This window comes from Petaurus breviceps, unplaced genomic scaffold, assembly GCF_028583685.1.
Source record: "Petaurus breviceps papuanus isolate PSGF00001 unplaced genomic scaffold, PetGlider_PUasm1.0 189, whole genome shotgun sequence".
NCBI lineage: Eukaryota > Metazoa > Chordata > Mammalia > Diprotodontia > Petauridae > Petaurus > Petaurus breviceps.
This window is the reverse complement of record NW_027185809.1, coordinates 12,972,901-12,996,095: the sequence shown is the minus strand read 5'-3', so window position 1 is coordinate 12,996,095 and position 23,195 is coordinate 12,972,901. Positions and strand designations below refer to the sequence as shown.

At 42.4% G+C, this 23,195-nt stretch overlaps 1 protein-coding gene across 1 annotated transcript in view; it reads left to right on the top strand.

Annotated features, from left to right (window-relative positions):
- The window catches only part of ESRRB (estrogen related receptor beta), a 75,399-nt gene that overhangs the window by 27,854 nt on the left and 24,350 nt on the right, over positions 1-23,195 (top strand). The window contains exons 3-4 of the mRNA XM_069091686.1: positions 16,713-16,823; positions 18,253-18,414. Of these exons, the coding sequence (XP_068947787.1) occupies positions 16,713-16,823; positions 18,253-18,414 (273 nt within the window). The remainder of the gene's footprint in view (positions 1-16,712; positions 16,824-18,252; positions 18,415-23,195) is intronic.

The following is a 23,195-nucleotide window of genomic DNA, read 5'->3' as shown; positions in this document are numbered from 1 at the left end:
AACTCAACAGACCTAATCTTTTCCTATTGGTTAAAAAAAATCAAACTATCCATCTCCAGTCGTGTCCAACTATTTGTGACAATATTTGCAGTTTTCTGGGCAAAAGTACTGGAGTAGTTTGCCATTTCCTTCTCCAATTCATTTTACAGATGAGAAAATGAAACAAACAATGTTAAGTGACTTGCCTAGGATCACATAACTAGTAAATATCTGAGGTCATATTTGAACTCAGAAAGCTGTTTTTCTGACTCTAGGTTGGATGCTGTATTCACTGCCCCATCTCACTGCCCTTAATACACACACATGCACACACACCGTGAAATTGCATGCATAATTCTTCTGAGGAACTCCAAATGTTTCATATACTTTCCTATTAGTCCTTACCATAACCTTAGAACAGAGGTTCTTAACCTGAGTTTTTATATATATATCCATAGACCATAGATTTCAGGGTGTCCATGAACTTTGATGGGAAAAAAATTACACCTTTATTTTCTCTCATATGTAACTGAAATGTAACATTTCTTTTAAATGTGAATATAGGCAACAAATTATTGTTTTTAGAAGAGGTCCCTAGGTTTTATATTTTGGGGGGGAGGGAAATTGGGGTTAAGTGACTTGCCCAAGATCACACGGCTAGTTTTTGTTAAGTGTCTGAGGCCGAATTTGAACTCAGGTCCTCCTGACTCCAGAGCCAGTGCTCTATTCACTGCACCACCCAGCTGCCCCTAGGTTTTACCATATTGCTCCAGAACACAAAAAGGTTAAAAAGATTTTTAAAGGACAGTGATTAGAACTTTAGAGCTAGCAGTACTCTCAAAGAGCATCAATCTTTTTGGTTTATAGATGGTGAAACTGAGTTAACAGAAAGGTGATTTTGGCCCAAAGTCACACAGCTCTTTGTGACAGAGACAGGATTGGAACCAAGAACCCCTGACTTCTATGTTCCTGCAAATGACAGAAGAGGGTGTGGATAAGAGTTAAAGAGGGGAGGATGTGTGAATGAGGGAGAATGAGTTTGGGAATGTGGAACACTAAGAGTGCGAGGGAGAAGGATTGATGATGAGAAGAGGAAAAGATGAGAGAGCATGGAACAGAGAAAGGAAACTGCCCCCTGAAAATCCCAGGAGATTCATGACATGTTGAAGATGGATTCTCAGTAAGAGCTACCTGCTGCTGGGAAGAGAGAAGGGAAGCTTTATAAGGCTCTGCAGCCTGGGAAAAGAAAGAGGAGGGGGTGGAAGGGGATGGAGATGCACAAAGGGAAGGGAGGAAGGTGGTTGAGCACCTAATCAATAGGCAACAGCTCAGATATCCGGCTAGGCCACTTTATTTAAGAGAGCAGTGATCAATGCTGTGTATCTGGGGCAGGGGAATGGAGGGGTAGGTGGAGGGAAGTGGGAGAAAACTTAGCAGAAGTCCAGTCTCTTTGAGAGGAGGTTCAGAGTATTGGACAATTAGGGCTTGAGTCTAGTTGTCCTTACACTCCTTATCTACCATCATTGTATACTTAAGTCAGCCCCAGGGAAGAGGGCATAGAAGATGATTGGGGGTTGAAGCCTTAGAGACAAGTGAGCCTTCCAGGCCTGGAGACTTGAGAATGCCTGTAGAGCCAGGTGTGCTCAGGGAAGAATTCAACATTGCCAGCTGGAGAACAGTCTTTCAAGGGAGATAGAGAAAGGTCTCTCCAGGGTCAGTTAGGCACCTTGGACTGTTTCTCCCTGAGGCAGAATTTCAGAGTTTTGCCTGTGACCCTAAGAAACTTTTTTCACTTGGAATAGCTCAGCCTGAAAGAGGAGACAAAAAGACAGTCACCAGAGACTCAGCACTGGCATCTCCAAATCCGGAGAGGAAAAGACACAAAGGTTTCCCAGTGGTTGACAGAACAGAGCATCTTGGTTCAGTCTCTTTTCCTCACTGGTTGCCTGAGCCCCTGTTGACTGACAGAGAAATCCTGGGATCTGTAGACCCTCAGGGAGCTGTCTCCTTTGGAATCGTGTGCCTTGTTCCCCAGTCTGGGTCCCCGCCAGACGGGGGGCTTTTGGCAGCATCTACTGCTCCTGGCTTTGTTTGGGTGCCTCCTTCTCCCCTCTGCTGGCAGGCAGTGATGCCCTCTGGGACCAGCACTGTGACTAACCCCCCTCCCCTCCCCAGGCTGTCACTGAAAGGGAAAACCATTCAATCTTCCCCAAAGACCCAAACCTTTCCAAAGCTCATCCCTGGAGGGTTCTTGCCTTTGAAGACCTATGATGGTGGATTTTCTGAGATCAAGAATGACTGGAATGCAGATACCAGGAAACCTGGAGTACAGGAGGAGGAAAAGATCCAAAGTGCTGGTCTGGCCTTCAGAACTGAGTTTTAATCCTTAGTGACCACAAGAAAGTCTCTTTACTTCTTGGTGCCTCAGTTTCCTTCTCTGCGAAATGAAAGCATTAGAATAGATTAATTTCAAAAGGCTCTAATATTCTGTGTGCAAAACAGCAGCTCCTAGTTTACATTCTGAGTGATGGTAGTGAGCCTGGATATGTTTGAGGATGAAGCATATGGTGATTCTCTTCCCCATGTCCTTTCTGCTTTCTCTGATGGGCTCACACATGTCTCTCTGCCTTTGTCTCTCTGTTTCTACCTTCTCTCCCAATCTCACTCTTGCTCTCTGTGCTCTCTTTCTCTCTCACAACATTGTCATATCGTTGCAAAGTTTTCCATCAAATACTTCTAGGCATTTACAATCATCCTTCCTCCCCTTTTTTGAACAAAGGGGTAGTAAGATAGAGGGGACGTGGAACCGAACCTGGAGTCAAGCAGGCCTAAGTTTGAATACTGCCTCAGACACTAGCTGGGTGACCCAGGGTCAGTCACTTAACATGCATCAGTCTCTATTTGAGCTGTTATTTCTTAATTCTTGACTCAGTGATCATGGAGCAACAGTTGAAAATCTTACACTTGTGAACACTTTGTTATTCAGTCATTTTTCAATCATATCCTATTCTTCCTGGCCCCATTTGGTGTTTTCTTGGCAAAGATACTGGAGTGGTTTGTCATTTCCTTCCCCAGCTCATTTTACAGATGAGGAACTGAGGCAGAGTCAAATGACTTGCCCAGGGTCACACAGCTGGTAAATGTCTGAAGCCAGATTTGAACTTGGGAAGATGAGTCTTCCTGACTCCAGGCTTGGTACTCTATCTGCTGGGACAAAAAGACCAGGGTTAAAATCCTGGTGTTATCACTAGCATGTTATTTTAAGTCAGCTGTTTTACTTCCCTGGACCTTGTTTGTCACAGGGGGTTTCATCTATGTCTCTCTCATGAGGTTGTTTTAAGGTAAATGCTTTGTTAATGCTTTTTAAAAATAATTTTATTTTTTACTTATGCAATAAAACAAGCATTTCCATAACATAGTAGAATTTTAAAAAATGATTGCACATGAAAATGCAAATCTATTATGCCTTTTAGCTAAAAGGTGCTATAAGGGGAAGGGAAGGGAACAAGCATTTCAGAATCTACTATGTGCCAGGCCCTATGCTAAGCACTTTATAAATAAATATTACCTCACAAAAGTCCTGATGTGGGTGCTATTACTACCCCCATCTTATCACTGAAAACTGAGGCAGACAGTGGTTAACTGCCTTGCCCAGAGTCATACAGTGAGTGTCTGAGATAGAATTTGAATTCGGTTCTTCCTAACTCCAAACCCAGCGCTCTATCTATTGTGCCACCTGGGTGCCTCTAATAATTGCATGAGTTACTTTTTTATAATCATTGTTCTGGGACTCAGTCCTGAAGGAAGGAGCAGAATGTGCTTTTCCCTATCCCTGGGGGGTCCAAAGTTAAAAGAAAATAGATAAGGAGAAGAATGAAGTTCCTCTTTCTTGTGTGTGTGTGTGTGTGTTCCTGGGAGAATAAAGCAAAAGATCTGCCCCAAATACTCTCCCATTCTCTCTTGGTCCCCAGAATACAGGACAGACTATGTGGGATGAGTTGGTAGAGAAAAAAAAAACCGGAATTTGGGCACCAGCGTTCTCCTTCTGGGTTCTTCTAGAATATACATGGAACCTGTATCCAGGAATGAAAGAACAGGAATACTATTCACCAAGAATTTTCCAGCATGATTCCCAAGTCAAAAGGCCAGTATGGGGATGTGAGGAGACGTCCATGGGCCAAACTGGCCCTACAATAACCCTCGTTGGAACCCTTTTTGCTCCCTTTCCATCTCCTTTCAGTCTCTTCTCCCCTCCTCCTTCACTTTTACCCCTGTGTTTTCTAAAAGATATTTGATTTCAGCCAAAGCTGGGCTGACATCCATGCAATATGCTCTCACTCCCTCTTTGTGCTTGCTGGGAAGGATGAGGACTCCTCCGGGGATTCTGGGTAATTGGGTTAGTGGCCAGCTCATGTCAGGAAATTAAAAGGCAGCCCTGATCGGGTTCCTGACTGCATGAGATTTAATGGTTTTGTATTTATAGAGTATTCTGCCTCTAGCCCGTGCCAGAAATATCACTTTTCTGGGCATCCAAATGAAGAAAAAGAATGAGAGACAATTCACTTTTAAAAATTCTTTTTCTTTTCTAAAATACCCCCGTGTTCAGAAACAAACCAACTTTCCTGCCCTTCAGAGTATAGGACTGAGGTATAGCTGAGAAATTCTGATGTCAGCATCCTTCTTTCCCCAACATACATCAGCTTTTAAGAACACAAAACTTACCTTAGCATCCCTGAACTTTGGACCACGCAAAACGCAGTAGATTGGCTTCCTCTCCTACCTGTCAGAGAATCCGCTTGCTTTAGGAGAATTCCAGTTTGAGCTGAGTATGTATTATGAGGGACTGTGAGTTTTTAATGTTTCAATGCCTAGAAATCATGGGCTTTGGAAAAGGCAGAGTCACTTTTGTTAGACAACGAGATGAAATGATGGAAAGAGCCCTTCTTATTAACTCTGTGACCTTGGGCAAGTCACTTAACTTCTGTTTGCCTCAATTTCCTCAACTGTAAAATGAAGGTCATAACCTCAGCAGGATTGTTGCAAAGATCAGATAAAATATTGTAAAAAAAACTTGTCATAGTGTTTGGCACATAGTCAATGGTGTAGAAGTGCTTACAAACTCAGTATGTATGTGATTGTTTCTCTGTGTGTGTGTGTGTCTGCATATGTATATTCTTAGGAGAATGAAGTGAAAGCCCTTCTCTAAATACTCTCTCATTCTTTCCTGGTCCCCAGAAGACAGGACAGATCATGAGGGAAGAATCAATAGAGATCAAACTGGGCCAATAACTGCTTGTTCCCTTTCCCTTATCTTTAAGCCTAGGGTCCATCTCCTTTCATTTTACTAACAGATATAGAATACTCTCCTCCCAACAGATGAAGATTCTATGAGAATTATAATAGGCTTCAGGGTGCTACAGGTTAGAAGGGTTATATTTGGTAGCTATTCAGTTAACAGATATTGGGTGGGTACCTTTTGTGAGACTATCACTATAAGAAATAAGTATAAAGCATAATATCATAAAGTTATAGGAGCCTAGATTTTTAGAGCTGTAAGAGAAGCAGCTTGGGGCAGCTAGGTGGCACAGTGGATAGAGCTCCAGGCCTGGAGTCAGGAAGACTTATCTTCCTGAGTTCAAATTTGGCCTCAGACACTTAGTAACTGTGGGACCTTGGGCAAGTCATTTCACACTGTTTGCCTCAGTTCCTCAATCTGTAAAATGAACTGGAGAAGGAAATATAAAATTGCTCCAGCATCTCTGCCAAGAAAACCCTAAATGGTGTCATGGTGAGTTGGACACAACTGAAAAATGACTTAGCAACAACAAAAAAAGGAAAGAAGCTTAGAGACTTCAGAGGCAGCAGGTTAGAGTAGAGTGAACTCAGAGAGCTGTAGGTTTGAATCCTACCTCACCCCTTACTAACTGTGTAGTATTAGACATGGTGCTTGCCTCTCAGAGCCTCAGTTTCCTCTTCTTAACAATAATGATAATCTACGTGACCTTGGGCAAGTCACTTAACTGCAATTGCCTTGCCTTCCCCCCAGCAAAAACCAAACCAAACCAAACCAAATAAAACCAATAATGATAATAATAGGGGCAGCTAGGTGGCGTAGTGGATGGAGCACCAGCCCTGAAGTCAAGAGGACCTGAGTTCAAATCTGGTCTCTGACCAGACACTTGACACTTACTGGCTGTGTGACCCTGGGCAAGTCAGTTGACCCCAATTGTCTCACCAAAAAAAAAAAATGATAATAATAAATACCTATTTTACAGATCATTGTAGGTCTCTGAGATAATTATGTTTTTTAAACTTCAAGACATTACATAAGTGTTTGTTATCATCATCAACACCTAGAACAGCTCTTCATTTTTATAGAGAAATAAATTGTGGTAACATGATTATTTTTGAAGCAAATCCAAATTTTTATGTTTAAGTGAGTTTCATCCCCTTCAAAGTAGTATCTTCAGGAAGTTATTCAGGGGGTATTGTCAGTGCTCAGAATATTTTGGGAATTCCACTTTGGAAATTGTCTTTAAAGTCAGTAGCCCTTTCTTTGGAATAATAACTAACTTTTATATATTGTCTTATTGTCTTATTTGATCTTAATAGCCACCCGGTCAAGTAGGTGCTATAATAATAGCACCCATTTTTATGGATGAGGAAACTGAGACCAAGAGAGCAAGTGACTTGCCGAGGGTCATAAAGCTAGTAAGCATCTGAGGCAGAACCCAGGTCTTCCTGACTCCAAATCTAATGCTTTATCCATTATGATACCTAGCTGTTGGAAAGAGCTGGATTTCTTCAAATCTGGCAAATCCTTGACTTTTGGAATCCAAATTTAGTGAACCAAGTGGGTTTACCAGCTAAACAATACTATTTGGGATAAAAAAAATTACTGTGAGTCATAGAATTGTTCTGTGAGTCAAATGAACTCTGCAGTCAGTTTTCAAAGAGGAGTTCCATACATGTTTGAGTAATAGCAGCATTACAGTAATGTGTTTGACTCCTGAGTGGAAGATAGCACTTATTCAGCTGTACATATGCTGGTAAATTTGTTTGAACACACATGCTCATATAATAACACACATAAGCAAGGGTGGAAAGGGGTGACTCTCATAGCTCTTTTTTTTACACTGATCTACTCTCAAGGTGCAGACAGTCTAGTTGGAGAAATTACCTATACATTTATGAAAACTCAAAAAAAAGCCTACAGAAGAAATCTGGGCATTTAGGTGACATAATAGATAGTATACTGAGCCTGGAGTCAGGAAGACCTGAGTTCAAATCCAGTCTTAGACACTTAGTAGCTGTGTGACCCTGGGCAAGTCACTTAACCCTGTTTGCCTCATTTTTCTCATCTGTAAAATGAGCTGGAGAAGAAAATGGCAAACCAGTAACTCTTCCAAGGAAACCTCAAATAAGATCATGAAGAGTTGGACACAATTGAAATAACTGAACAACAATAAATGGGAAGAGATCACAATGGAAACCGTATGTATTTGGCCCTGAGAATGAATATGACCCCAAGAGGCAAAATATTAATGGTAGAGATTTGTTGGCCCTGTTCATAGTTCATAATTCTATCCACTATCCTTGTGGCTATAAGACTTGAACCTAAAGTCTGAATTAGATGTTAGATACTTCCTTAGATGCTTCTGAGCTGTGTGACTCTGGGCAAGTCACTTAACCCTTCTGATATTCCTTTTCCTCATCTACAAAAAAGGGATAATAATAACATTTATGTTAATAACATTCATGTCATAGGATTTTTTTGTGTGTGGAGATAATAGCTGATTTTTTTTTATTGCTTTAAGGTTCACAAAGTCCTTCACATTTATTATCTCCTTCCATTCCCACAATAACTCTGTAAGGTTGGTTACTATCCTCATTTTACAGATGAGGCAACTAAGGCAGAGAAGTTAAATGTCTTGCCCAGGGCTACCTCATAAGCGTATGAGGTGAGAGGTGAACTCAGGTCTTCAAATCCAATGCTCTATCTACCTAGCAAATGAGATAGTGGATGTAGAGTTCTTTGCAAACCTGAAGCACTATATAAATGCCATTATCATCATCATCATCATCATCACCATCATCATCATCATTTGTTCAACCAGCTGACATTCACAGCTGACATTGGCCCCCACATCTCAGTCTACTTCTTTGTCTACATCCATCGATGACATTTTCATCTTTGAAGTCTCGGTGTTCTTCAGAGGTTAGACTTGTGTCATTCTTTCTTCCCAGTCGACATTAGATTACATTTCCAGGGCAAAAGAGACAAATAAAAATAACTCTCACATCTAAGGCAATCAGGTGTTCTTACAGCTCACAAGGAAATCCTGAAAGAACTGGACTCTGAGAGGCTGGAAGAACAACAGCTATAGTCATTATGTGTGGGAGTCGACTTTGTGTCAATTGCACACTTACGCAAATATAAAATAAACTTGCAGTTGTCACACATCTTAAACATATTAGGGGTTTTGTGTGGACTGGCCTCCAGAGGAAAGAATATGAGTAAAGGAAGAAAGTTGTAAAGAAGAACTGTCCAAAAGCAGAACAGATTCTGTTCCCTGTCATGGAAGGTCTGTGTATGTTGTCAAACTTATCCCTGGTCAGGTCCAGTTTGGGCAGATGGCTTCTGGGATCCCGCTGGAGATGGTGGAATTCTGTAACAAACATGAATCAAAAAAGCATCTGTCACCAGGTATGGTTCATGCTCTGGGGATGCTTCTGTTTAAGACAGCAATAGCAATGCTGACTTTTGGTGGTATTTCTTTCCCTTCTTTTGTTTAGAAGAAAAAGCCCAAGTACTTATGACATAACAAGCCTTAACTTTATTGGGAAGGATGAACAAAACTCCATTTGTCTCAGAGAATAAGTTGACGTGGTGCTTTTGAACAGGAGAGAATGAAGGTAGTCTGGTGATCAGTTATTGGGATGATAAAGATTTCTGGTCAAGTGTTGTATTTGAGAAGTGAGATGCCCCTAAGGAAAAGAACCACCCATTCCTGACCCTCACTCATATCAAGGATTATCCTAAATATGGTTTTCCTCAGGCAGACTTGGCAGGTGCTTTTAGAAGGAAGGAGGCTGCAAGCAGAGAGAGCAGAAAGTATGTTGATTGGGATGTTTCAGGCTTCCTGACTGGTGAGGGGTTTAGCTCAATTCCTACCATTTCATTAGCTTTTGATCAGCTCCAATATGAAGTGATGTGAGCCCTATAACTCAACCTGACAGCTGCCACTGGGATGGGACCACAGTGCCCACCATCTAGGGCTGTGCTTCACAAGCTATCACAAATTATTTTTAGGTCTGAGGAATAAAAGAAAGAAACTTAAACTGACTCCCCCTTCCTACCCCCCAGCCTCCTCCCCAGCACACTTTGCTATTTTTACTTCCAAAAGACTGGGATCTAGTCCAGCTGTGGCAAAGAAATAAAAAAGAAAGAATGAAAGAAGTGGGAAGGGGGAGGGTGTTGGGGGAAGCAGGAATTATTTTACTTCCATTAAGAAAAAAAGTCAGAAGCCTGATGTTATCAAGGGAGCGGGTGGACATCTGATCCAGAACTTGCCAGGCAGACTTGCCTGCATTTCTCTGACGTGGCCTGATGGAGAGGTTTTGGAAAGATCAGCAAATTGAGGATGTACTGCAGAGGTCCAAGCTGGCAGAATTCCCCTTCCCAAGAAACTCGTGGCTGGTCCCATAACAGTGCTCAAAACACAGAAGTTAGAATGGGGGAGAGGCCCAGGATGAGCATAGAAGGGAGATGTTTGGTCAAAGGCAAAAATCTCTGTCTAGGGAGTTGAGGGGAGACAACCTGGGGACAACCTCTTTTCCTCTAGTTCCATGACCAAATTTAGGTTGTGATTATTTGCTTATTGGCACAAAACCTTCCCTGGGTGTTATTGGTTCTGAATCAGAACAAAGAGAACTGTGTGATTGAGAACCAAAAGCATCCCCCAAAGGGTCAGGTTCATCTATGGTCCCTCGAATGAGGCGTTTCATGGTGCAGTTGTTAAAAGCACTGCCTCTGAAATCAAAGGACCTGGGTTCGATTCTTGCCACTAATATCTATGACCTTGGGCAAAATTCACTTCTCCTTGAGGCTAATGTGTGTAACCCTAGTCTTGGTCTGATGAGGCAGATTTAAAAGGCCCCCAAGTTCATAATAATCCTGACCTTGAAAGTGTAGTTATGAAACGTAGCTTGGACTTGGATGAACTATGAGTCCCTGTTGAGATCTCTGATCCTAAGAATGTTATTTCTCATCCAATCATGCCCCACCTCCAACCAGTCCCACATAAATGATCACAGGCTACACATGCACATAGTCTTACAAAGAAAGTATGTGTACCAAATGTAGTCTCTCATCTTCCCCTCTGACACCAATGCCAAGATGGGCTCCTCCATTGTTTGTTCAGATCCTGAGCTATTTCCAGGGTTTTTTTGGGGGGGGCTAGATAACTTCTGATGTTTCTGACAACTTTGTGGTTCTTTGATTTTCATTGCCTTAAAGAGAATCAGGGATGGGAAAATGGGATGCGGATGAAATTAACTGGCCAAGGTATTAGATGAGCAGGACCTGGTACTGTCCTATTCTTTGGGGAAGGGGGTGGTAATAAAAAGAATCTACTTGTGGTTCTCTTATCTCCTTTAATGCAATGAAGTCTTTTGTGTCCCATAATCTGACTGAGGATCCCAAATATGTCTAAGCAACTTGTGTAGCCATTTTCCTTCTGTGTCCTTTGCAAGAGCGCTATAGTCTTCTCTGCGGCACTCTAGGGAAAACAGAAAGCCAATCCTCCTCCTTCCCCCATCCCTCTCTCCCTCCCTCCCTTTTCTATTTTCCCTTACTGCATCTCTCAGAAACTGAAGGTGCCCCCAGGGAATGTCCAATCCAGCTGCCTTTAAAGGAGCCTCCTACTTCCAAAGAACACACTGGACTTTTTTTTCCCCTCCTTCTTCTTCTATTAGAATCCCAGAGGCCATCAGGAGGAAAAAGAAGAGCTAAGCTAGTAAATGCTGTGGGGAGGAAACAGAACATAAAAGAAGGACACACAGACATCCACTGTGCTCTCTGAGTTTAGAGTTAGGTTGTCTGAAGAGACTGAAGGATTGAAACTAGGCCCTGAAAGATGCCTAGATAAGCAGACGAGGTACCAAGGGCATTCCAGGCAAGGTGAACCTAACACAAACCACTTGATCCCTGCAAACTGTGTTTAGTATAGGGACAGCTACTCACTAAGGGGTTTCCCTGTCTCTGGATTTACAGATGCCTCTCAGATCCACTTGTCCAGACCTAACTTCTTTCCTAACCTCCGTGTCACATAGCCAACTACCTTTAACTATCTTGAACTGGATGTAACTGGATGTCCCACAGACATCTTAAACTCAATATGACCTAAATTGAACTTATTATTGTCTCCTCTCCCCCACCCCAACCTTCCCCTCTTCCTAACTTCTCTATTATTATCAATGGCACCACAATCTTCTTAGTCACCCAGGCTGGAAATCTAGGTGTCATCCTTGACTCCTCAAGTTCTCACCTGCCATATCCAATCAGTGATCAAGTTTTCTTTTCCTTTTTTTTTTAAAGCAATCGTGGTTAAGTAACTTGCTCAAGGTTACACAGCCAGTTATTATTTCTGGGTGTGGTGCTAAGTAAATGAGCCTGGATTTGATCCCCAGGTTATCCCAACACTGGAGCCAGTGCTCTTACTTGCTGAGCCACCTGGCTGCCCCATGATCAAGTCTTCTTGTTTCCATCTCTTTTTTTGCTTTTGGAGGGCAATTGGGGTTAAGTGACTTGCCCAAGGTCACATGGCCAGCTTCTTATGCCAAGTGTCTGAGGCCAGATGCAAACCCAGGTCCTCCCAACTCCAGGGCCGGTGTTCCACTCACCATGCCACCCAGCCGCCCCTGTTTCCATCTTTATAACTTCTTTCATATATACCCCCTTCTCTCCTCTAGCACTACGACCACCTTGGTGTAAGGTTTTATTCCCCCATACCACAACTTGCTATTTTTTCTTCTTTCTTCATGTCTCTCCCCACTCCAATCATCCTCTCCTCAACTGCCAAATTGATCTTCCTAAAATGAAAATCTGACTTTCACTCCCCCTCTGCCCCACTCCATAAACTCCAGTGATTCCCTTTTACATCCAAGATCAAACATAAAATCTTCTATTTGGATTTTGAAGGCCTTCATAACCCAGGCCCTCCCTACCTTTCCAATCTTCTGACACCTTGCATTCCTCCAACTACTTTGCAATCTACTGACACCATCCTTCTTGAGGTTCCTTGTACACAAAAATCCATCTCCTGACTCCCAGTATTTTCACTGTCTGTCCCTCATCCCTGGAGTTCTCTCCCTCCTCATTTCTGCCCCTTGGCTTCCTTCAGTTTTTAGCTAAAGTGCCACCTTCAGGTGATAAAAGGGAGGGCACATTGGGGAAAGGGGTAATCAGAATGCATGCCATTTTAAGGGAAAGATGGGGAGAAAATTTGGAACTCAAAATCTTGTGGAAGTGAATGTTGAAAACTTAAAATAAATTCATGAATTAATAAAGTGCCACCTTCATAAGAAGCCTTTCTCGGGACTCCTTAATCTTCACACTTTCCCTCTGAGAGACCCGCCCCTCCCCCAATTTATCCTGCATATATCTTGTTTGTATATAATTGTCCATATGTCATCTCCCCCATTAGACCGGGAGATCCTTGAGGATTGTCTTTTGCCTTTCTTTGCATTCCCAGTGCTTAAAACAGTGCCTGCAGACAGTAGGTGCTTAATTAATACTAACTAGTTGACAGACTGAATTTCATTTCACATTGTCAATTCATATTTGAAGTCCACTAAAATCCCAGATCTTTTTCAAACAGACGGATATATTTTGCCCATCTTGTCTTTGTGAGGCCAATTTCTTTAACCAGAGTGAAAGATTTTGTATTTAATTCTCTTAAAATTTTCTTATTAAACTCTGCTTCATCCTCTCAAATTTGTTGTCTGCAAATTTGACAAGTAAGCCATCTATGTCTTAACCCAAGTCACTAATAAAAATGATAATAATTATCCGAGTCAAGCACGGATCCCTGGGTTTCCTTCCTGACTTCCCGACAAACTATAGACCAATCATCATTTTATGGTTATGAGTTATATTAAGACTCTCTATAGAAACAACTATACTTGTTTATCTTCTTTAGAATTTTACCCTAAAGTTCTAAGAGGCAAGGAAAAAAAGATTGTTAAAATCTACAACTGGAAGAGGTGATCTAGTTTAATGCCTTCATTACACAAAGGAGAGCATGAGGTCTAGTAAAAGGAATAGCTTTCACATGGTCACATGGGTAGCAGGTGGCAAAGACAGAGATCCAAATCAGACCCTCTGAAACCAAGTTCAATGAACTGTTGTCCATGCCAGGTTCCTTGGCAACCATTTGAGAAGACAGTCTTATGATGGTGAGGATGACAATGATGATGGTGGTGGTGATGGTGATGGTGATGGTGGTGGTGACGATTACAACAGTTAGCATTTATATACTGCTCTCTATGTTACAGGCGTTATGCTAAGAGCTTTTGTCATTATTTCATTCGATCCTCACAACGATCCTGAGAAGTAGGTGCTATCATTATCCCTATTTTACAGATGGGGAAACTGAGGCAAACAAAAGTTAAGAGACTTGCCCAGGGTCACAAAGATAATGTCTGATGTCAGGTCTTCCTGACTCTGGGCCTGGCACTCTATGCACTGGTCCACCTAGCTGCTAACTTCTTCAGCAGTGCTCTATGGAGTACCAGACCTGGAATCAGGAAAATCTAAATTGAAGTCCTGCCTCAGGCACTTATTAGCTATGTCACTCTAAGCAAGTCATCTAATCTCTCAGTCTGGGTCCTCATCTGTAAAATAGAATCAATAATAACATCTGCCTTCCTGGTTATTGTGACGTTCAAATGAGAAAACATTTAAAGTGTTTTATAAATGCTAGTTATAAGTATTATTGTTGCTGCTAATTATTCTCATTCATCCTGTGACTTGTTTTATTTTCTGGGCATCTATGTCCTTTTTGATCGAACATCCCTCTCCCTGTAAGTTGGCTTTATTAGAGAAAACGTTTTCATATGGACTTTGGTGTTTGAAAGAATTTATATTAGTGAATGAGGGAAGCAGACGTAGGAAACCGTCAAAGAGGGGACCAGGAAGTCTCTTTCTGGTCATGTCTGATTGGGGCTATTTGCAGCACTCCCGTGAATCTTAGCAGCTAGCATGGTTGAGCAAATTGGAGTTTCCACTATGGAAACACTTTGTTACTATTCACAAAGGAGGAAGTTGGTGGCACTGTCCTAGACACATTGTATTTCAGTGTTTCTTTTCTGCCGGTGGGAATTTAATTTATTATAATTATAAGTGGGAATTTGATCCTAGAATATCACTACACACGATCCTGGGAAGGCAGAGAAATGGTCAGGATTTGCATAGTCCTTTAATCCTCCAGCGTGCTAACAGAGATGGATTACACAGTCTAAGTACCACGTCTGTAACTCTTAAGCTTATGGAAAGTCCTGGTTCAGCTCCTTTCAGCATCAGCAACAGCCGTCATCCTCCAAGGCACATAAGCTGGGTGCCAAACCGTTAGTTCACCTGTGGGCCAAGAAGGGTTCTTTTAGATGAGACCTTTGAGGAGGAATAGGGATTTGCCCAAGTATCCAAACCCAGATTTCCTTGGGTGTGGAGTGACCTGGTCAACTCTAGAGTAATAGCAGTTCATCCTACGACCTCTAGAGGGAGCTACTGAAATAGGACATTATGCCCACACCTCCTCTCCATGCCCCCCTGCCTGCCCCTCCCCACCCCCATCCCAGGATTTAACTACTCTATATCAGAGCGGACCATTAGCAAAGATCGTCTATGTACACAACTAAAAAAATCCTTTAACTTTATTTTGCTCCCCTTGCACCTAGGGAATTGCATTTAGTGCCTAGAGTTCTCTGGGAATGGATAAAAATAACTCAAATTTACATTGTGGATAAGGGCTAGACTTGGAGTCAGCAAGACCTGGGTTTGAATCTTGCCTCAGGTCACTTACATCACCTTGGACAAGTCACAATTTCTTTCAAATGAAATTTCTTCATCATCAAAATGAAAATATTAATAGCATCGTACCATATAGGGTTGCTGTGAAGATTGAGTTTGAGTGTGTATATGCATAGGTGTGTGTATCTCTATCTCTGCCTATCTCTTGGCCTGTCTGCCTCTCTCTCTCTTTCTCTGTGTCTCTGTCTGTCTCTTTCTCTAAACCTTCAAAATATTGTATAAGTATCGGCTGTTACACTTAGCAAGCATTTATTAAGCACTTTCTATGTAAACACTGACGATGTAAAGAAAAACAGAACCAATTCTCACCTCAAAGAGCTGATATTCTAATAGTAAAGACAACAGATAAATAACTGGGCCCATACAACACACATGAAGAGTCGTGTTCTCAGAGGGAAAGGCTTTAACGTTTGGGGATTCTAAGCAAGACTCCGGTAGAAGGCAGACCGTGAGCTGAGTCTTAAAATGAAGCAAGGGGAATAAATGAAGGGGCAGAGGGAATGGGCCAGAACATTCCAGGCCTGGGGCACAGCCAGAGCAGGGAAATAGAGTGAGTACTGTGTGTGAGAAGAAGCAGGTAGGCCAGAGTGGCTGGAACACAGAGTTCGTGGACTGGAACAAAATCCAAGATTATTGGAAAGATAAGCGGATCCAGGGCCCTCCCACAACCCCTATGAAGGGCTCCAAATGCCAAACAGGATTTTTTTTATTTGAACTAGGCACTCCATCTCTCAGTTCTGGACATTTTCTTTGGCTGTCCTCCATGCCTGGACTTCTCTCCCTCCTCTGGTCCTGAATGTTGACCTCCTAGGCTTCCTGTATGTCCCAGTTAAAACCCTCCCTTCTATCTGAAGCCTGCCCTCTTAATCCCAATGCCTTTCTTCAGTTCATTATTTCCTGTTTATCGTGCATATAGCTTGCTTAGTTTATATTTGTTTGCACCTTGTCTCCTCCATTAGATTATAAGCTCCTGGAGGCAAGGACTGTCTTTAGACTCTTTTTGCATCCCCATCTCCTAGAGCATGGTGCCTGGCACGTAGTGGATGGTTAATAAATGTTTATTGTTTGATTGATCCTGGAGGTAATAAGGAGCCACAGGAGTGCTTTGCACCTTTTAAAACAGAGGATTTCAGCAGGTTTAAGAGGGCTAATGGGGCAGTTAGGTGGCGCAGTGAATAGAGCACCAGTCCTGAAGTCAGGAGGACCTAAGTTCATATCCAGCCTCAGACACTTGACACTTAACTAGATGTAAGACCTTGGGCAAGTCACTTAATCCCAATTGCCTTGCCTTCCCTCCTCCTCCAAATAAAAGGCTAATATCTGTTATTGATATATCTAATATACTCCACTTCTAGTTAGATCTCAGAAAGGTGTTGATTACTAAGAAGGAAAGGCAATCCTGCAGCGATGGCATGCCTAGGCAGAATAGTTGTGTTGGGATGACAAAGAGCAGACCCAGTAAAGGCCCTCTGTAAAATTCTGATCCCAGCACTTTTTGGACTCCTGACACCCTGCCTGCCTCGAGTTAAATCATAAAGGAATTGCTTGATATTGAAATTCAGAAGTCCAGATAAGACACTACTGATGGTATGGCCAGTAAACATTTAAGACTTCTCACCTCTCTCCCTTCTTTCCTGGACAGGGGTTCGCCTTGACCGAGTTCGTGGAGGCCGCCAGAAATACAAGCGAAGGCTTGACTCAGAAAGCAGCACTTACCTGAGCTTACAGATTCCTCCTCCAGCCAAAAAGCCCTGTAAGTACTAGCCACATATGGTATCCTCCTATCCCAGCATCCATTCTGCTTCCCTGACCCCGTGGTTCCCCTTGGAACTGATATTCTTTTCCATGGCACTGCCTTGGGAGAGGGGTGTGGCTGCATATTAATGACTCCCATTTATAGAATGCTTGAAAATTTCAAAGAATGTTTCCACTTCTTTAATTTGTAATCATTTTAGAACTGGAAAAAAGCTTTAAAGATCACCTAGTCCAACCTCAACTCCTGAGAGCTGAGGTAGGGGCCAAACAACAGAAGGCAACCTTACGTTTGTATAGAACATTATGGTTTTAAGGCATTTTAATTTACTGAATTTTATTTAATATGCCTTATTTGTCACAGAGGCAGTATAACTACTGGTCTTAGCACCTGTAAGATACTCCTTTGTACTAGACCTCATGAACTCCTACTTGCCTCATTTCTTACCTAGACTTAATCACTGAATGGGTGTTGCCCGAGACAAAACAAGACCTGGGAAAAGAGCTTAGCTTAAAAGGTCAAAGACTTCCATGGCATCGGGGGCCATCTCTAGTGGTCTTGATCTATATCTTGCCACTGGGCCCAGGTGACTCCAGAGGAGAAAGTGAGGCTTGTGACTCTGCTCAGTTTTGCCTCACTTAAATCTAATTCACTCGCAAGTTGTAACGTCACCTTCCTGATGTCACGGTTCTCCTCAAGAACAAAGAACAAACAACAACGATATTAGATCCAGAGAAGAGGCAAGGGGCTATTTATATCATCTCTGCCAAAAGTCACAGTCTTTAGCCATGAGAATCTTGCCCTCGGGTCTCTTTCTTAGAATGTCACATCTACGCTTCATCCCTATGATGAATAGTAAAGGTCTCTCTGGTAAAGGGGCAGCTAGGTGGCACAGTGGATAGAACACCCAGCCTCAAGTCAGAAGACCTGAACTCAAATCTGGCATCAGACCCTTACTAGTTGTATGACCCTGAGCAAGTCACTTAACCTTGTTTGCCTTAGTTTTATCACCTGTAAAATGAGCTTGAGAACAACATGGTAAGCCATTCCAGGATTTATGTCAAGAAAACCCCAAATGAGGTCACGAAGAGTCAGACATAATTGAAGAACGGAACAAAGGTCTCTGTGACTGATATAGCTAAAAACATCACTTGACATATAAAGTTGTCTATATTGAGCCTTGGAGAAAAGGGCCTACCTTGAAAAGTGGTTGATTCTGATTCCAGAATGTTCCATCAGTTCATCTCATAGGATATGCTGAAATCCAAAGCACAGATCCCATACAAATGGCACTCCTGTGGATACTGAGATTTTGCTAATGTCCAGGCTCAAGCTCCCTGACTCCACCTCCTCTGTCTGCCTCTGCATGCCCCAGGCTCTCTTTCTCTTTCTTCCCAGGTGCTCACATTTCCCTCTTTGGCCCTTGCAGTGACTAAGATAGTCTCCCATCTCTTGGTGGCTGAGCCGGAGAAGATCTATGCCATGCCTGACCCCACCATGCCCGAGAGTGACATCAAAGCCCTGACCACCCTCTGTGATCTGGCAGACAGGGAGCTTGTGGTCATCATTGGCTGGGCCAAGCACATTCCAGGTAAGTCATTTCCATAGGATAAATGTGGATGGGATTCCTTGGACCAGAGGTAGGAAAGCGATGGCAAAAAAACCCCCAAACAAACCCTCAGATACCAATATACCAAGGCTGGTGCTCCTATTCGTGGGAGAGCCCAGGAAGCAATCCAAAAGGTTAATTTCAGGCCTTCATTCCTTTGAAAAGTTATAGAACAGATAGCTTGGGTGCCAATCCTGTTCAAGAGGACCTTGGGCAAGTCAGTTTTCCCTTGTGACCTTTTCTCTATTTTACTGGTGGAAAGAAGATTAGAACATAAGTACTTTGTGAATAAGGATTGTTTCATGGTTTGTTCTTTTCTCCCCAGTATCTGGTACATTGTAGGTAATTAGTAAATATTTCTTAATTGATTCATCAAAGATCAAATAATATTCATAAACAACAATAATAAAAGGATTACTGTTATAGAAGAATAAGAGAATAAATGTAGATCTAGAAGAGACCTTTGCTGTTGTTCAGTTGTTTTCAGGTGGGCCTAAGTCTTTGCAACCCTATTTGGAGTTTTCTTGGCAAAGGTATTGGAGTGGTTTGCCATTTCCTTCTTCAGTTCCTTTTACAAATGAAGGAATTTGAGGCAAACACAGTCAAGTGACTTGCTCAGGGTCACACAGTGTCTGAGGCTAGATTTGAACCCAGAAATTACTCCAAGCCATGTACCTCTATGCACTGCATCGTCTATCTGGTCATCAGATCCAATGCCCTCATTTTACAGATGAGAAAGCTGAGTTTTAGAGTCCGCGAGACACAGGTTCACATCATCTCTCTGAAATAAAATGACTATGTGACATTAGGTAAGTCATTTAAACTCTTAGTGTTTAGGTCACTGTTTAATATTAAATGGCCCATTTATCCAGGCCATTTTCTAAGAGTATGAGTTACAAGGAGCTGTCCATCTACATCCATGGAGACAGTTTCCGCACTGGGTTTCTAGTAGTTTCTACACAGATGAAGACACAAATCCAGTGCAATAAAACAAAACAAAAGTAATTATAGAAGACTAACAATGTTAACTCACATTTATACAATGTGAGTGTTTTTACATAAAGGTTTAGAAAGTACTTTTTTCACAACAACTCTGAGGTAGGTAAGTAGTAGTATTGTCATCCCCATTGTACAAAGGAAGAAACTGAGTTTGGTCAAGGTGAAATGACCTACCTGCCCAAGGTGAGACAGCGGCAGAGGCAGCAGAAGTGTTATGAGTCTAGGAAGCAGTTGATGTTCACAGAGACTTGATATCAGCATCACCCGGGGTGGTGTTTTTAATTACCTTATATTCAGCAGAAAGAACTCAGAGAGCAGGTCCCTTAACCCCAGAGAGCCAAAACTCTCCCCACTGGGAACAGTGGGAAACTACAGACCAAGAGGTTCTCTTGCCATTCTGCTGTTGAGAAGGGAAGGGCAAAATAGTGTATCCCTATATTGCCTGCCCTGATTTCCAGAGATCTGTACAGCACATCTTCAAAAACCACAGACAGTCAATGATTATTTGTTTGTGGATCAGGTGTTGGAGGGCACGTCCCTCTTTTGACTCAGGTGGGCCATTTATTGCCAGCCTAGGGCTTGATTGGAAAGGCTGGACAAATAGAACAGGACTGTGTGGGAGATAGGCTGAGGGCAGAGAGCAGGAACTCCCACTCTGAACCCAAGGGTTTTCTGCCTTGATTCAGTTAGGGCTTGTCTTTCTTACTTTACTGGGGCTCTGTGACTCTCAGAGAGTTTTAGGTTCAATAGGTGTTTTTTTTTTTTTTGAGGGGGTAGGCAAGGCAATTAGGGTTATGTGACTTGCCCAAGGTCACACAGGCAGTAAGTGTGACTTGAACTCAAGTCCTCCTGACTCCAGGAGTGGTGCTCTATTCACTGTGCCACCTAGCTGCCCTGGTTCCATAGGTTTTTAACATTGTAGGGAGACCATGTAGCCAATATACAAAGGGTCCAGTCCCCTTTAGTTACCCTGCCAGGAGCAACCAGTGTGACCTGATTTGATATTTTGATATATCTCTAATCACATGCATATTCCTTCCATGTTGACCTTCATACAGCCTCTGTGTACTAAAACTTCAGTAATTTTAGCTATGGCCCAGCTAAAAACACAGTGCCAAGGGCTTTTATTTTAAAAAGATCTTTACCAAAGTTGGATACCACTGTACCACCCAGTTTCATACCTCAGACTCCGTGAGAAGTTAAAAAAAAAGGGGTCAAATAAACTCTGACCCATATATTATTAGCTGACATTTCTTCGGTGTGCTAAGCTTTGTGAAGCACTTTTCCTACATTATCCTTTCTGACACTCACAACAGTCTCCTGAGGTAGGTGCTGTTATAATGCCCATTTTGTAGATGAGGAAACTGAGTCAGAGAGATGAAGTGACTTACACAGCTAGTAAATGACTTAGGTAAGATTGAAACACTAATCTTCCTGATTCTACATTTGGGGCTTAATCTACTAGGTCATTAAGAATCATAGACATCATCATCTGTGAGAAAGAAAATTCACCCCCTTGTCACCAAAATCTTACAAATTAGACCAATAATCTAAGTTGTTAATTTTTAAACCTTTACGTGGATTGTAGGAATATCCAACCCTCTTCCTATAATTTATCTTCCTTCTGTTGTGCTTAAACCATCCTCAGAAGGCATGGGGACTGGTTCGTTTTGAGGAGGTGTTGGTTATAATCTTATGGAGATGGGACCCCAATTCTGGAGTTTAGACAAGATGATGGTAAGGAGCAGGAATGATGGTTAATTAGCCCAGCAGGCCGTTTGGGATTTCATATTGCATGTTTTCTTGATTCTTTGGATTTGGAGAGCTAGAATGACCAACTTGAGAAGGCCTTTCTAAGCTTTACAGAATGTAGGACTCCCCCTTTCCCCAGGGTGCTCTCCTTTTATGCAGAAAGCCATCCGTGTCATCCCGACTCAGCATGCATGTGTTTGCAGGCGGCTAATGCAGGTGTCCCCTCTCCTAAGGAGCTCAGCCCAGCAAGGATTATATACTCAGTGCTTTTCGAAGCTGCCTGTTGCTGGTTCAGCACCAATGATGGGGTTAGGCTGCTGCTAAAGATACCTCAGCCTGGATTGCTCCACTAACCCAGCTCAGGGATCCAGTACAGTCTTCCGGCTTGCGCATTGATGCTCATGGGTGGTCAGCATGGGGGAAGGGTGATAGGACTGTGTATAGACAGATGCTGGGCGCCCCTTGGCGTTGCTGCTCTGTCACCACCTTTTTCTCTCTCTCCTAAGCTCCTTTCTGAAGGCCATTGCATCCTGCCCTACTGCCGCTGTGTCATGGTCTTCTCTTGTTCTCCTTCTCCCCCGGCAGATCGAAATGATTTACTTCTGTGGACCTGGGTTTGAATTCTATCTTTGCTACTTACCAAGCATATGACTTTTGGTTGGGATCACTGATCTGGGGCTGGGATACCCAGGGCTTTAAACCGGTTAAATTCAAAGCAGGACCTTTCTTCTAAAACCTGGACCCCCTTAGGTTAACCTGTAAAACCTATGGCTTGGTTTTCTGGGGGAAAGTCTTGATCTGTCCTGGCCCTGTCACTTTTTACACATCACGTCTCTGAAGTGGAGACCATAATACTTGCATAAGGTTGTTTCACAAGGTTGCTGTGAGGATCAAATTAAAGGATATTCTAAGTATAAAACCTTTTGGAAACCATAGTTTATGGAATACACCTGAAAGGTCAGGGGAATAGGAAACTCCCAGGCAAAGGAACTCCCTCTAAGCAATGAAGATCTGCATAGTTCTGCAGCTAACACTTTTAGGAAACTTTCTAGAGCACTTCGTCAAGTGATTTGCCCAGGGTTACAGAGCAAGGATGTGTCAGAGGCAGGGCTCGAACCCAGGTTGTCCTAGGTGGGAGGCTGGCTCCCTAGCCAATGAGCCACACTGCCTTTCATAAGTGATATAAGAAAGTGGGCTATAATAAAACTATTTGTAGAAAACCTCTATGACCCAAGGCAAGTCACTTAATCTCTCAATACTCTAGGTATCTTTCTAGGATTGTAAGTTGCAGAGAGTTAACATTTATAGAGTGATTATTCTGGGTTAGGTACTTACAAGACCTTTATGATTATTATGTCATTTGAGCATTTCCACAACCCTGGGAAAGAAGTACTATTATTATCTCCATTTACATATGAAAAAACTGAGGCAATAGGGGCAGCTAGGTGGCACAGTGAATAGAAAACCGGCCCTGGAGTCAGGAGGACCTGAGTTTAAATCCGGCTTCAGACACTTAACACTTACAAGTTTGGGCTTGTGTGACCTTGGGCAAGTCACTTAACCACAATTGCCCTGCCTTCCCCCCCTCAAAAAAAAAAGAGAAAAAACAGAGGCAAACAGAGGTTAAGTGCCATGCCCAAGGACACACAGCTAGGAGATATCTGAGGCAAGATTTGAACTCAGATCTTGACTCCAGCTCCAGTGCTCTATCTCTAGCTGCTTGGCCTCTTGATAGTACAGTAAAAACAAAACTGAATCCAAATGCTGTCATAATAAAAGATTGCCCTCTCCCCCTCCCCTGATTTATGTTGCACTTGAGAAAACTAAGTGGCACAGTGGATATATTGTCAATCTTAAAAAAGCTATTAAATGTTAGCTGTTATTATTACTATTAATTAATAATAATTAATATTATTGTGTCAGATAGAAAAAATAAAATAACCCCCTAATATTAACTTTCTTCTTGTTCTAAATATGTTAGCATTCTGAGTTCTCAGGCATTTAATTTAAGG